Below are 15,359 nucleotides of genomic sequence, written 5' to 3' on the forward strand. Positions count from 1 at the left end.
TTATGGTGCATAGCTTCATTGCATGCGTATCTACTTAAAACTCAAATTGAATAAGATAAGACAAAGTAAAAAAACATTTAAAACACACACACACACACAAATGACTAAAAAAGCTAAAGGCCTGACCCTGTGCGGTATAGGAGACCAGGGCAAAGCGGAGAGCGTCAGTTCCACATTCCGGGATTCCCTGGGGGTAGTCGATTTTCTGCACAAAAGCACAATGTCAAAATCAGTGATAACAACAACAAAAACACACAAATCTAAACAGCTATAACAAGAAATACTCCCCCTACTCCCTTTTATAGCATCTTGTTTTTGTTAAAGTTTTGTTCATAACATCTGTCATTTTACACAGAGAGAATCTTTGCAAATTATTTTGTCTACTGAACTAGACCGGAGATAAAGTTGAGTCAACCCAGAACATTAGAATTCGGGAAACATTTAAAAGTCCACGGTCAGAGAAAACTGGGTCTTAATATTGAGGGGTTGTTATCTCATTGTCTCCCAGGTACGAATATATCCGTACCCACTCAGATGGCTCTATCTGACCTGCTACGGATATATCCGCACACCCAGTCACTTCAGTCGCTTCCTGTAACGTCGATCTAACGCCTACATTCCATCGTGTTGATACACAGTTGCTACACAGTTACTACAATTCTGAGTGACCTGCTGCAGCACAGCTGGTCTCGGCTAAAAAAAACTTAGTCAACATAGGTGGGGTAGAAAGTGTTAAAGGAGGTCCCCTGTACTTAATTTTTGGTAACCGGAGGTACTATACTGTTCAAAAAAAGAAACGCATAGTTGCTACTTGCCAAATTTGTTTTATTTTTCGAAAAAATTAACAGAAAATCCAATATTTAGATTATTTGTTTGAAATTTGGTATGGACACAGTTGAATGCACACACAGTTCATTTGCATCTTCAAATCAATCAGTCAATCAATACGATTGGGTGCCGAGGCTGTCAAGTCAGTAGGGGGTGTGACTGCCTTGAGCAGCAACAACTGCCCGGCACCTTCTGGGCATGGACTGGATCAGATGCCGGATATCTTGCTGTGGGATGGTGTCCCACTCCTCCTGAAGTGCCTGCAATAGATCGCGGTGATTTGCCGGTGCTTCTTCTCGCCTGCGCACACGTCTGTCCAATTCATGCCAGAGGTGTTCTATCGGGTTCATGTCTGGCGACATGGATGGCCAGGGAAGCACCTTGACATGGTGGTCGGTGAGGAACTGGGTGGTGAGTCGTGCTGTGTGCGGGCGAGCGTTGTCCTGCTGGAATATGGCATCCTGGTCAGCCAGAAGAGGAAGGGCGTGTGGGCGCAGAATTTCCTCCACGTATCGCTGGGCAGTTATGCGCCCTTGGACGTGCACCAGGGTGCTCCTTCCAGCGGTATTGATCGCCCCCCACACCATGACGCCTCCACCACCATGAACGGGTGCCTCATCCACACAGTTGGGCGCGTAACGTTCGTTTACTCTCCGGTAGACCCTCCTCCGACCATCATGTCGCTGGAGCAGGAAGTAGGACTCGTCGCTGAACCACACGTGTCTCCAGTGATTCCGGACGGTCCAGCGAAGGTGCTGGTTGCCCCACTGCACTCGGTTCTGGCGATGGCGGCGGGTGAGGACAGCTCCTCTGCGAGGTCTGCGAGCTCTCAAACCAGCTTCATGCAGGCGGTTCCGCCCGGTTTGGTCCGATAATCGGTGTGGCCCGGGGAGAGCCTGGACAGAAGATGAGGCCGACAGGAAACGATTCCGGAGGTGGCGGAGCCGTATGAAGCGGTCGTGAGCAGCAGTTGTCGCCCTTGGTCTTCCCGCTCGTGGCAAGTCAGCAACGGAGCCAGTGGCTTGAAACCTGACCCACAGTCTACTGATGGTGCTCTGGGACACGTGGAAGTGCCTGGCGATTGCACTTTGACTTTGGCCTGCTTGTAAACGACCCAATGCAATTTGGCGGTCTTCTCTGCTCAATCGGGCCATCTTTCGTCGCTGAATTGTCGTCTGATTTTTTTGTGGCGAACAATCCGCTTTTATGGGTTTTGGAAGACATGGTGAGAGCTCAATATTCCCCGAGTTTCACGAGATTACACTGAAGCATGACGAGTGGTCATGCCAAATGAGCAATTTTGACATTGTAGCCACTGATAACGCATGCGTCACGTGCAGAGCTCACTTGTGGCAATGGACGAAAGGTCGACGACCAGATAAACATTTTCTGCAGTTTGGTGGATATCCTTGTAGCCATATAACTAAATTAACCAAATATTACAAGCTATGCATTTCTTTTTTTGAACAGTATATATACCTCTGATTTTATGTGATGCAGAAAACTGACCAGGAGCAAACTTCATTTTTTTTCTCTGCATAAAATACTCTCCACACAGCTGACATAGAATAATGAAACACACATACCTGTCCTTCAATGGCCTTCTTGTACTCTTTCTCATCCAGGTTGTAGCTCTGAAGGGACTCGTTCAGCGCCTGGTAATCGCATGATATAGACAACACAACTTCAACATCACAGTCTGGCACAAACACTCCAAAAGTAAAACATTCCAAATGCTGCAAGAGGAAACGTTCAGTGACTAAGAAGATAGTTTGTGGTGCTTTCCTGTGCTGACCGTAGTAATAGCTGTCAATGCTACTTTTCCCTCTGTTGGCACAGTAATATGATTGACTTACATTTTAAACAGTAACAAGCAGAACTGCAGAAGCTTCAATGAACAGAGAGCGACATAGTGTGCAATTTACTACCTCTCTTAAGGAAAAACAGTAAGGCCAACAAAAAAAAATAGTCTGTTTACGGTAACCCGACCGACCCTATTTTTTTCGCGCGACCCTAGACTTTTTTTGGCATTTGGGGGAAAAAAAAAGAAAAAAAAAACCCATAAAAATATGGTTTTTTGGAAAAAAAAAAAAAAAAAAAAAAAAAAAATCCCGTCCTACCGACCCTATTTTTTTGGCCTATGTTACCGTAAACAGACCTTTTTTTTTTTTGCCTAAGGTAATTCATGTAGTCCTGTGAGGCTTCCCTTACACAATATCTAGTTGCTTTCTCCCTGGGCAAAGCGAGTTTCATACCGTAAAGCACTATCCATATTTGTTACCTGTTTGCCAAGCCCTGAGACTTTAGATGTTAACATGAAGTTCTTTGTTATGCCCAAATGTCCACCCACACCAGGGTGTTCGAAAACCAAAGAGAGTCTGCATAAACTTGAAATTAATCCCTTGACGAGATTTTAAACCCACACTGATAGCAACAAACAGAGGTTACAGAGCGAGCTAGCGACTCACTCGGCTTTCTTCCCGTCATCTATCATTCAATCAAGTTTGATCATGTGTGTGCCGTTTTTGAGGCAATACACAACTAACCAAAGGTCTAACACATTATCACCAAAAAGCTACACGCATTACTACCCAAAGGCCAAACACATTATCACCAAAAGCTACAGGCATTACTACCCAAAGGCCAAGCACATTATCACCAAAAAGCTACAGGCATTACTACCAAAAGGCCAAACACATTATCACCAAACGCTAAAGGCATTACTACCCAAAGGCCAAACACATTATCACCAAAAGCTACAGGCATTACTACCCAAAGGCCAAGCACATTATCACCAAAAAGCTACAGGCATTACTACCCAAAGGCCAAACACATTATCACCAAAAGCTACAGGCATTACTACCCAAAGGCCAAACACATTATCACCAAAAAGCTACAGGCATAATACCACCCAAAGGCCAAGCACATTATCACCAAAAAGCTACAGGCATTACTACCCAAAGGCCAAACACATTATCACCAAAAGCTACAGGCATTACTACCCAAAGGCCAAACACATTATCACCAAAAGCTACAGGCATTACTACCCAAAGGCCAAACACATTATCACCAAAAGCTACAGGCATTACTACCCAAAGGCCAAACACATTATCACCAAAAAGCTACACGCATAATACTACCCAAAGGCCAAGCACATTATCACCAAAAAGCTACAGGCATTACTACCCAAAGGCCAAACACATTATCACCAAAAAGCTACAGGCATTACTACCCAAAGGCCAAACACATTATCACCAAAAGCTACAGGCTTTACTACCCAAAGGCCAAACACATTATCACCAAAAGCTACAGGCTTTACTACCCAAAGGCCATCAAACAGTACTACAGAGGAACCTGTCCGTAACGACCACCCAAGGGACCCGTTGCTATGGGAAGGTGAATTATACAGGGACAAAAATCTAAACAAAATTGACACAGTAGTAACCAGGTTAGGTCTTTCTTTATCAATATTTTGGCAGCGACAAACTGCCTTCTTCAGGATGGTATGATGAAAATCGTCAAATAATTTAGGGAAAAAAATCGTCGGGATCTTTTGGGGTTGTCATGGTGGAGGTTTCTGAGAGGTGGTCGCCAGGGCAGGTCGGACTGTGCTACCCAGACAGTTGAGTCAACCTCAATTTGACAGACCTCGATGGTTGTGCCTGTGATGACGTCGACAGGGTCGACGATGTTGCCGAGGGACTTGCTCATCTTGCGTCCGTGAGAGTCGCGCACCATGGCGTGGAGATACACCTGCACAATACAGGTGTGTTGTAGTTGGTTGTCTTGCGTGTAATCTTCTTCTTCAGCGTTCCAGATTTTTCTGGTTACGTGTGAGCTCGTTTGCCCATTTGGGTTCCCCAAACTATACTCAGAGCATAGTCAGCTTCACTCCGCTTTCGTTGAGTAGGCATGCTGGGTATTTTCATGTTTCCATAACCCACCGAACTCCGACATGGATTACAGGATCTTTTCCGTGCGCACTTGGTCTTGTGCTTGTGTGTACACACGAAGGGGGTTAAGTCACTAGCAGGTCTGCACATAAGTTGACCTGGGAGATCAGAAAAATCTCCACTCTTAACCCACCAGACGGCAGCGACCGGGATTCGAACTCACGACCTCCCGATTAGGAGGCCGACGTCTTACCACCACGCCATTGCGCCCGTCTGTCTTGCGTGTAATGAAACAAGTTATCTGGTGAACTCTGAGGTGAAATGATCTGTTTTGTATTGACATGAAACATGCATCAGTTCGTGAGCTCAGAACACAGTCATTAATAACGCTCATTTTTCAATTGTTAGCAGCCTCTCTGTATGATATTTTGACACCATTTAGGTTATGAAAATGATGAAGTCTAGAGTTCTTCACAGGGACTCCACCCAACTCCAAAAAAACCTAGAAAATCACACACAGATATACACGCACACAGAGACACACATGCGCACGCAGATACACACACGCGCACACAGACAGACACACACACAGACACGCACACACACACAGAGACATACACACACTCACACCCCCACCCCACCACACACACACAGAACACACAGTGTAAAGAAGCCTGACCTCAGGGAAGGGCAGCTTGCCGAGGAGTGTCAGGCCGAACATGACCATGCGGGCCACCCAGAAGAAGAGGATGTCGTGTCCGGTCTCCAGCAGATGGCCTGGGTAGTACGCCTGCAGGTCGGGCGTCTGAAAGTACAGTTAACGTCAACCATCACAATGCTGAATGCACAATGTTTATTTTTTTGCTGCTTTAAAGGCACCGACGTTCCGGTCTAAACATCCCCACAGAAAAAAAGAAACAATACAACTGAGATTCTTAATGCCGAACAACACTTGATTAAACAAACGAAGGCGTCTCTGTTTGACCATCTCTTCCAAGGAGAGATCTCTGACATCAAAACTTAATGAAATTTCAAGAAAAAAATGTTAATGCAAATAATAGCGTAACATAAAAATTCTCTCATTTATCCTGCAAAATTGCCTCCCAAAGAGCTCCCATACACACCCACACCGTACCTCATCTGGCCATCCGAATATGGAGAATGGAAAGATAGCCGAGGAGAACCACGTGTCCAGAACGTCTTCATCTGAAAAAAAAAATGGAAAAAAAAGTGCAGTCATCCGCACACATTCACACATTCACCCCTACCACGTGTCTGGTTTATACACCCACATCCGATTCCAAAAACCTTGTGAAATCGTCCCCGCTCGATAGTTATATATTTTCTGTTTCAAGCCTTCTTTTTCACTATTCTGATACACAATGATTTCAGCATTCCAGTATCCACTGATCAGATTGCTTTGCTACACAGTGGCTCCAGATTTTGTGTTATAACTGTAACTGAATTGATTGCTGCACTTCTCCCCGTTCTTTTTATCAAGTGCAGTGCTAGTCTAAAAAGGTGATCTGTATTGGAAGTTTTGTTTCATTTTTTCTCTCCAATACTGAATATGAAACGTGTGAATGTTTTGGACATGATTCTTATATGCACTTTTGCTCTGTTTCAAAGGCACTTTTTAGATTTCGTGTGCAACGGTTGGTCTGTTATTGTTTTTTATAGTTCCTTCAACCTATTAGGCTATCCGGGACCAATGCAAGTTTGTTTCCTTTCTCAGTTTAAAACTAGATTGGTTCTGTGTGCAACAGCGAGGTTGGTTGGTTGGTTGGTTGGTTGGTTGGTTAATTATTATCATTTATTATCGTCTCTTCAGCTGATATTGCTATTCGAGACGATTGCAATTTGTGTTCCTTTCTCAGTTCACATTATTATTATTATTATTGTGATCATTTTTATGCGCCTAATCTAGACATAGTAAGCTCCATGCTTAAAACTGTAGAACCTACCTACGTGAAGATATGTCATGTCAGTCCTAATGTCGTGGAAGCAGACATGAAGCAAATTTTGTTTGTTTGTTTGCTTAACGCCCAGCCGACCACGAAGGGCCATATCAGGGCGGTGCTGCTTTGACATTATAATGTGCGCCACACACAAGACAGAAGTCACAGCACAGTTCACATAGTAAGCTCCATGCTTAAAACTTTTTAGATTTCGTGTGCAACGGTTGGTCTGTTATTGCTTTTTTATAGTTCCTTCAACCTATATGGCTATCCGGGACCAATGCAAGTTTGTTTCCTTTCTCAGTTTAAAACTAGATTGGTTCTGTGTGCAACAGCGAGGTTGCTTGGTTGGTTGGTTGGTTGGTTGGTTGGTTGGTTGGTTGGTTGGTTGGTTGGTTGGTTATCATTTATTATCGTCTCTTCAGCTGATATTGCTATTCGAGACCGATTGCAATTTGTGTTCCTTTCTCAGTTCACATAGTAAGCTCCATGCTTAAAACTGTAGAACCTACCTACGTGAAGATATGTCATGTCAGTCCTAATGTCGTGGAAGCAGACATCTTTCTTTATTTGGTGTTTAACGTCGTTTTCAACCACGAAGGGTTATATCGCGACGGGGGAAGCAGACATGAAGCAAATTTTGTTTGTTTGTTTGTTTGTTTGCTTAACGCCCAGCCGACCACGAAGGGCCATATCAGGGCGGTGCTGCTTTGACATATAACGTGCGCCACACACAAGACAGAAGTCGCAGCACAGGCTTCATGTCTCACACTATTCTGACACCGGACCAACCAGTCCTAGCACTAACCCCATAATGCCAGACGCCAGGCGGAGCAGCCACTAGATTGCCAATTTTAAAGTCTTAGGTATGACCCGGCCGGGGTTCGAACCCACGACCTCCCGATCACGGGGCGGACGCCTTACCACTAGGCCAACTGTGCCGGTCTTTAGGTTTTATGATCGGATTACTTAGACAAAATTTTGTTTAACAGATCCTGCTGTGAATCCAGCCTGGATGTCAAGCCTGGTGATGCTGTTCCGAAGATGGAACCGGTCATTGAGCGGGGCGCTCAGCTTTGTTTGCGTTGTTGTCTGGTCCTGATCTAACTGTAGGAATAACCAAGGTAAAGGGGAACAACTCTTGCTCTGACCACCTATTATCTCCCTGCTGACCCCAAAATGGACCGAAAAGGAGGGTTCAAAGAACGCTTGAGAACTCTTCTCCTATTGGTCGGAGGACGAAAAAGTGAACTAATTATTGTAGACGAGACATTTATTTCTGTTAACAGTGACCTCAAAACAGCTGGCAATAACTCATACTGGGTAAATTTTATTTGTGAAAACTTTCGACATTTTTTTCCCTCCAAAGCAGGAAGTGTTAAGTCTCAAGTTGGGTTTGTTGGTCATCTCCAATTTATTTTCTAATAGAGAAAAATCAGAAAATGGCAGAAATGTGACGTTAAGATATGGGAAAAGTGGTGTTTTCACACAAGGTATCACCAACTTCCGAGTACTGACGGAAACAGCCGAACTCGAATGCAAGTGATTGGTTAAAGTAAGTCACGTGACCTTGGCGTCCTTGACACCCCACACATTGCTTTGACTGTCTAGACCGTGTAGACGACATTTTTGCAGCCTTTACACGGAACTGAATACATGTAATGTGAATCCTGAAGTATGTAAACTACCTCTCCTACATATTTATGACAAAGTTGATGTGGTAACTCGGTCACGGTCATAGAACTGATATTATTTTTTGTTGTTGTTTTGTTTGGTTGGCCTTTGCAGTTTGCGGCGAGTTTGCCGCGTTTTGGCTTTGCCTGCAAAAATGCAAGAAATGGTGACGTTTGCATAAATCGTAAAGTTTGAAGAGCAAAAACTTAGGCTGGAGAGTGACCAACACCATCACAGGGAAGCTCCAGACTTTCGTCAACAGGTGCCTGCGGCACATCCTCAACATCAGATGGCCGGAGAAGATTTCGAACACCGACCTGTGGAAGCGAACCAACCAGAAGCCCATCAGCCAGGATGTCAAGAAGCGAAAGTGGGGATGGATTGTGTCATGATCTAGTGACAGGGATCAAGAAAGTGTCACTCGGTGGGGTGCCTTCTCTTGGTCAATTGCGGTTGTGAATTTTGTTGACAGCGCAGAACGACCACGGATGTTTTGTGGTGCACGAATTTCACGGGGGTGATTTCTGCTGTCGAGGCAGAATTGTCGATAGCTGAACTTGATATGTGACAAGGTTAGTCACGTGTTTTCGTCAAGGTTGTCTGTTTGAGACATGATAACTGGACACTTGACAATCAGCGGCAAGAGGAAAAGGGTCGATGTCTGCGTCCTTAGAGTATGATGGTTTTCATCACGACTAGATATTTCACTTCTATCTACGTGCCGGTCTGCTAGCACAGTTAGGGCTCTAAAGGAACTTCAACGAGATACCACCTTTTCGCTGTTACATGTTTGCTGAGGACGAGTCGTCAATTTCTCTTCGCCGTGCGGGGACGGTCTTCACCGCATAAAGTATTCGGCAAGAGGTTGGATGGTGTGTCACTGTTGACGAACAGAGGCCATTCCAGGGAGGAAGCGGTTTTTGCTTCCATGAGAGTGCTACATTCATAGGCTTTTTGAGGTAATAAATCATTATTTAACGCTGTTGACGAGTCTGTGTTTGTGGAATGAAATACTCTCTGTTGTTCTTTCCAGGTTAGCGCATAATTTGCTCTTTGTGACGCTAAAATACTAATCTGTATATGGTTTTTGCAGATATGGAGAGAAGGAAGGAAAATAGCTGATTTGTTGTTGTAAAAAGTCCGTTTGTGCAGGCCCTTGTGCTCGATGAAATATGTCAGGGTGACATGTTTAAAGGTGGATGTTGTTGGGTAGCTCGACATGTTTAGTGTACCGAGGCTTTTTGTTGCAGCCTTTCTGTCTTCATTTTTCACCGGCTACTGGTGCGGGCTGTTATCTGCGGGACACTACGGGGAGTGATGTAACCAGCTAACCGGCTAACCAGCAAACCGGCTAACCAGCTAACCAGCGACTGGGTGCGGCGCCTGATGTCTCCACAGTTCCCTGCTTCGTCACCACGCTAACCAGCACTTCATTCGACGGAGCAGTTGTGGAGACTAAAGACAAATTACAGGCCGTCCACTCAGTGGCAGCAGAAAAGCTAAGTTGCACCATGTCTTAAGCACCCTGTTTACCACCGTTGTCATCTTTTATATTTGTGATTATATTCGAGTGGTGACAACGTGGGGTGTGTGACCCCTGCATTAACTAGCACTTTTGACAGACAGCTATATTTTCCTAGCTTTACACGGGATCAGCGTGTTACTATAATTTTCTATATTCTAACTGGCATTTTGTCAGTGACCGTGTTATTTACGTTTTGAACGTAAAAGAACATTTTGGGAGTGAAGTCTCGAGGGAGGTGGCGAGTTATTACATAAACAGGCGTCTGAAACTTATACTTTTGTTGTTTCCATTAAATTGTATGACTGCGAGAGTGGATCGTGGTGTGGCCCCGACTGAAAGGAGCTGCCCAGAACCGGGTGCGTTGGCGAGGAGTTGTTGCGGCCCTATGCTCCACAGGGAGTCTACAGGAATAAGTCAAGTAAGTCTAATGTCATTACAATGTGTGCATGGTAAGTTTGGTGTTTGTTATAGAAGTTGACACTCGCATTGCAGTGACTGTTGGCAGTTGCAGTGACTTGCCACTTGTAAAGTTGTAGTTGTATGAAGTTTTAGTTGCAGCCATCCTGAGTCCTCAACTCAAGTCTAAGATAATTTTGTTCTACTCAGGAATGCAACAAGTTGAAGATGACAGCCCTGAGGCTCAGGAGAGTCAGAGTGTACAGCCATCCAGCGCGCCAACATCCCCGTACTTGGGACCCCTCGAGTGCAACGAGTGGCAGGACGAAACTTTGAACTGTGTTTCAACTGGCATAAGTTCTTCCGAAGCTGAAAGTGATGTAAGTTTTCTTTCCTGTTAGCTCTCCAACCCACCTCCCTGCAGGGTTAATTTGAACGCTTTACGGTTTTTTATTTATCAATTTTTGTTTGTTTGTTTGTTTGCTTAACGCCCAGCCGACCACGAAGGGCCATATCAGGGCGGTGCTGCTTTGACATATAACGTGCGCCACACACAAGACAGAAGTCGCAGCACAGGCTTCATGTCTCACCCAGTCACATTATTCTGACACCGGACCAACCAGTCCTAGCACTAACCCCATAATGCCAGACGCCAGGCGGAGCAGTCACTAGATTGCCAATTTTAAAGTCTTAGGTATGACCCGGCCGGGGTTCGAACCCATGACCTCCCGATCACGGGGCGGACGCCTTACCACTAGGCCAACCATGCCGGTTTATTTATCAATCTGCCGTGTCATATCTGTTAGTTTTAGTGCACAGCAAACAGTCAAACCTAACTCAACTTTTGCAGATTTTCTCAGGACACACACTTTTGTGTGAGGACACCCCCAGCCCCAGCCCCAGCCCCAGGCCACGTCATCCCCAGACCCAGCAGTTGGGGTACGCAAGCGTAAACTTGAGGAGGAACAGAGACCAGTGACCGGAGAGGCTAAGTGCCTTTGCTTCTGCGGTTGGTGTACTTTGTTAGTCTTTCTTGCGCTGGGTATAATGTCAACAAATTACAGATTGTTCGTTGCCTGTTTTATATGGTTTAAACATCGGTTTGATAAAGAAAAGCTTTAAGGGAAACCTTCTGTTTATCTATGTGTAGAGCCTTTTTGGTTGTCTTTTGAAATTGTGTGTTTATTCAGATAATTCATTTTCAGGTCCCGGCTGCCTCCGAGTCTTTGTCGTTGCAGACCCCAGGCTTCTTGAGAAAAGCAGCCAGATATTCCTCTAGCGAGGTATGGATATATGATTTTCATGTTCTTGTAATTTCTTTCTGACATTTTTAGTACCATTCATTTTTCAGGAAAGTTGCTTGCAGTCAATACTTCATTACTGACTCTATTATAGATAGATTATGATACTATATATTTTATTCACAGCTAATACAATCACATGTGTCATGTATTTTGCCACAGGTGGATGACTCGCTGGAGGTAAGAGTTTCTAGTCATCGCACCGTTGCGACACAGACAGTGTCGACGGGCGATATTTTGATTTCAAAAGTTTTTGTGGGATAATCTTCTTCTTCTGCGTTCCTGGAGGTCGAATAAACTGAAGACATGGCCCACCTGTGACAGGAAGATATTTCTAATTTGGACAATTTTTGTTAGAATAAACCACTTTAAACAAAATGGAAGCAGCTAAGAGAAAATTAAAAGACCTTCTTCACATAAAGTTACACCAGAATGTTTCAAATGCTGATGTCATCGTACATTACGCATCAGTTTTAAAATCACAACTTTGTAAAACAGAAGACATTAGCGAGCTTTAGATTGACCAACGAAACTTAGTTCGTAGCGATCCCTTTCATTTCCGGTTATGCAATCGGGAATTCCCTGCGAACTTTTCTTCGCGCCTGCGGTTCTGAGGCGGTAGCACCTTTAGCAGCAGACGAAATGTTTGTCGTCGTTAGCCAGGGGAGGTAAATGTCATGATAACTCTCTAAATTGCGGAGGTTGTTTTCGTCGAAGGCGGGAGTTCCGGAGTTTTCTTTGTTTTCTACATTCCGTGTTTCATCTCTAATTTTCCCCACATTATCCTTGAGGTAAGTTTGATTTTGTCGCAATAATTGTTTTTGACAGTGATTTGTGAAGGGTGGTTATGTGCTGACCAATACGTTAAGCGTGTCTTTGTTTTGAAATGTCTCGCAATCATGCGTCAGCCAACACACACGTCAACAGTCTGCGATCAAACTTCAGTGAATCACTGAATGTATGCTTATTTTCTTGTAGTTGTATGTCTTTCAGACGTACGTATAGTATATCGATGTAAATAGTAGGGAGGTATATAGTGAAAAAAGTTACATGTTTTACATGTTCAACGTTTGGCATTTACTGATTTAGGTTTGATTGGCAAGTGTTACCATAACAGACTCAGTAACAGTGTCAGTGTGTGTGTGTATATTATATATCAATCATTTTGTGTGTCTGTGTGTATTTATTTTTTTCTCTTTTTTTTTCTCTCTTAGGTCAAGATGGAGGGCTTTGTCGGTAGAGTAAACTTTACTGATGCGATGGATGCTGAGTTGTGCCAGCAGGCAATTGTGGTTAACCCATTTGCCACAACGTGGGATAACCTACTAAATGCATGCAAGGAGCATGTGCCTGCCTTCTCAGGGATAAGGGTCTCGAAAACATTGAGAGATCGTCTTCTCCTCCTGTTGAAGAAAAGGGCAGCCTGTAACGCGGCAGAGGAAAAAGCGTAAGTGGTTGGTTGTAATATTACTTTTTTTTGTTATCTTGGTATAATGGTAATAAAACATAAACCCTGGGGGGGGGGGGGGGGGTGGGGGTTGCAAGGTTTCAAAATTATCTTTTAATAGTATAGGGCCCTCCCACCGCCCTCCCACCCTCCCGTTAGTAAAAGTGGAGGGCCCAGCAGAAAATAAAGGGGGGCATGAATCATTAGTGATGCAGTTTAAAAAAAATGTTAACACAATTATGCAGGACATTTTAAATTTTGAACAAGAAAAATGTATGTATGTTTCCAGGATAATATTTAAACGTTTACCCCTATAAGCCTAGTAGTAATAAGCTTTCTGTCACTAAGCTACTTTGTTGAAAGAAATAATCATATAAATAACAATTGCACTGTTTAAAAATTGAAGAAATGCCCCAGTTTCATTTGAAGTCAGTGCATGATCAGTGTTCCCAATTACGCGCAAACTGTGCATATATACACACAGATTTTGGAGATGAACGCACAGATGTTTTGCCACTTGTGTACGCTGTAAGCACAAACTTTGAGACTCCTAACACTGTTTTGATCAGTGAACATGACTTCAAGGTAGGCCTGCATGCTAGTTGTTCGCTGCTTGCTTCAGTTACGAGATACCTAAGCGAAAAATTGCACCACACCAAAAAGTAAGTAACTAGCCACACCCCCACCCCACCCACCCAGCCTCTGTTTAAGAAATCGATGGCACAGAAAGCGTGTGTTGGGGTCTGCCCCTCCCCCTTCTCTTTGAAATAATTGATGGGTGGGCAAGCGGGCATATCCCAGGACAGCTCTAGTTTTATAATAATAATAATAATAATTCTCTTTATTTATATAGCGCCTTATCCGAAGTTCAAAGCGCTTTTATGCCGTGTGAGATGGAATTTTTTACACAATATATCACGCATTCACATCGACCAGCAAACCTCAAGCCTGTTAGGCGAATGTTCACCTTTCGCGGCCTTTATTCCAAGTCACACGGGTATTTGATGGACATTTTTTTTATCTATACCTATACAATTTTGCCAGGAAAGACCCTTTTGTCAATCGTGGGATCTTTAACGTGCACACCCCAATATAGTGTACACGAAGGGACCTCGGTTTTTCGTCTCATCCGAAAGACTAGCACTTGAACCCACCATCTAGGTTAGGAAAGGGGGGAGAAAATAGCGGCCCGACCCAGGGCCGAACACGCAACCTCTCGATTCCGAGCGCAAGTGCGTTACCACTTCGTCCGCCATTTTGTCCGTGAAGAAGGGCAAAGTCACGCGTAGTGAGAAAGATAAAGATGTTGTTAAACCGGTTGTTTCGTCGGGGGCTCCTGGTGATTCAGGTGTGTCTCCCGCCGATATTGCGTCGTTGCTTTTGACTTTAAGTACACAGGTTTCTACTTTGGCGGCCGATTTGTCGTCGACGAAAGCAGAGATTCGCGCACTTCCGGCTGGCGTCTTCGATGTCTCTTCGTTGGGTAGAGTCAGTTCTTCACCAACTCCTTCCTCTTCCGGTTTCGCTTCAGCTCCCGCTGCGGCTTCCGCTGTGGCTGCTTCTTCCTCCGTGGTTCGGGCGGAAGTGCATGCTTCTCAGCATGCTGATGGTCGGCTGGTGTCCCTTCTGCATGAGCCTGTGCTCTCTAAAGGTATGTCTTCCCCACAAGTTACCAGGTTCTCTGGTGACAGTGGGGTGCGATCACAGGAGAGAGTAAGCCACGTGCGTGGTGAAAGCCCTCCTGCAATCTCTGGCCATTGGCATCGTGCTAGGTCAGCGGTTGCAGGGAGCCCTGTGAATCGTAAGAACGCTGCATATACCTCTGATTCAGTGTCGGGTATGCCGGTTCTACATGGGGTGCGATCACAGGAGAGAGTAAGCCACGTGTGTGGTGAAAGCCCGCCTGCAATCTCTGGCCATTTGCATCGTGCTAGGTCAGCGGTTGCAGGGAGCCCTGTGAATCGTAAGAACGCTGCATATACCTCTGATTCAGTGTCGGGTATGCCGGTTCTACTTCCGCCCTGGGGGCAGGAAGTCGGGTGGACTCCGAGGACTTTGCAAGTCTCTCTGGCGTGCACCCGCCTGACTACGATGGCGAGCAGGAAGGAGGTTCGGACGATGGTTATTCCACGGTGGTGGATGACGCCTGGTTCCGGTTGCCGTCTAAGTTCAAGTGCAGTGGCGCTTGCAGCTGAAACGGCATCAATCCACGGAAGGTTCCGCTTCCGCTGTTGCGGCTGTGGCTTCCGGTTGCGGGATGGTATAGCCTTCTGCCGTTAACACCGTGGTGTTTGTAGTCGGCACTCATCAGCCTTCGGCTTCCGGTTCCGTTTCTGC

At 45.0% G+C, this 15,359-nt stretch overlaps 1 protein-coding gene across 1 annotated transcript in view; it reads right to left on the bottom strand.

Moving 5' to 3' along the window:
* LOC138948510 (valine--tRNA ligase-like) overlaps positions 1–15,359 on the bottom strand; it is an 89,196-nt gene that overhangs the window by 15,285 nt on the left and 58,552 nt on the right. The window contains exons 16-20 of the mRNA XM_070320063.1: positions 5,857–5,927; positions 5,401–5,526; positions 4,477–4,581; positions 2,415–2,483; positions 127–205 (exon numbers count right to left, since the gene is read on the bottom strand). Of these exons, the coding sequence (XP_070176164.1) occupies positions 127–205; positions 2,415–2,483; positions 4,477–4,581; positions 5,401–5,526; positions 5,857–5,927 (450 nt within the window). The remainder of the gene's footprint in view (positions 1–126; positions 206–2,414; positions 2,484–4,476; positions 4,582–5,400; positions 5,527–5,856; positions 5,928–15,359) is intronic.

The sequence above is a fragment of the Littorina saxatilis genome, linkage group LG15 (assembly GCF_037325665.1).
Source record: "Littorina saxatilis isolate snail1 linkage group LG15, US_GU_Lsax_2.0, whole genome shotgun sequence".
Taxonomy (NCBI): Eukaryota; Metazoa; Mollusca; class Gastropoda; order Littorinimorpha; family Littorinidae; genus Littorina; species Littorina saxatilis.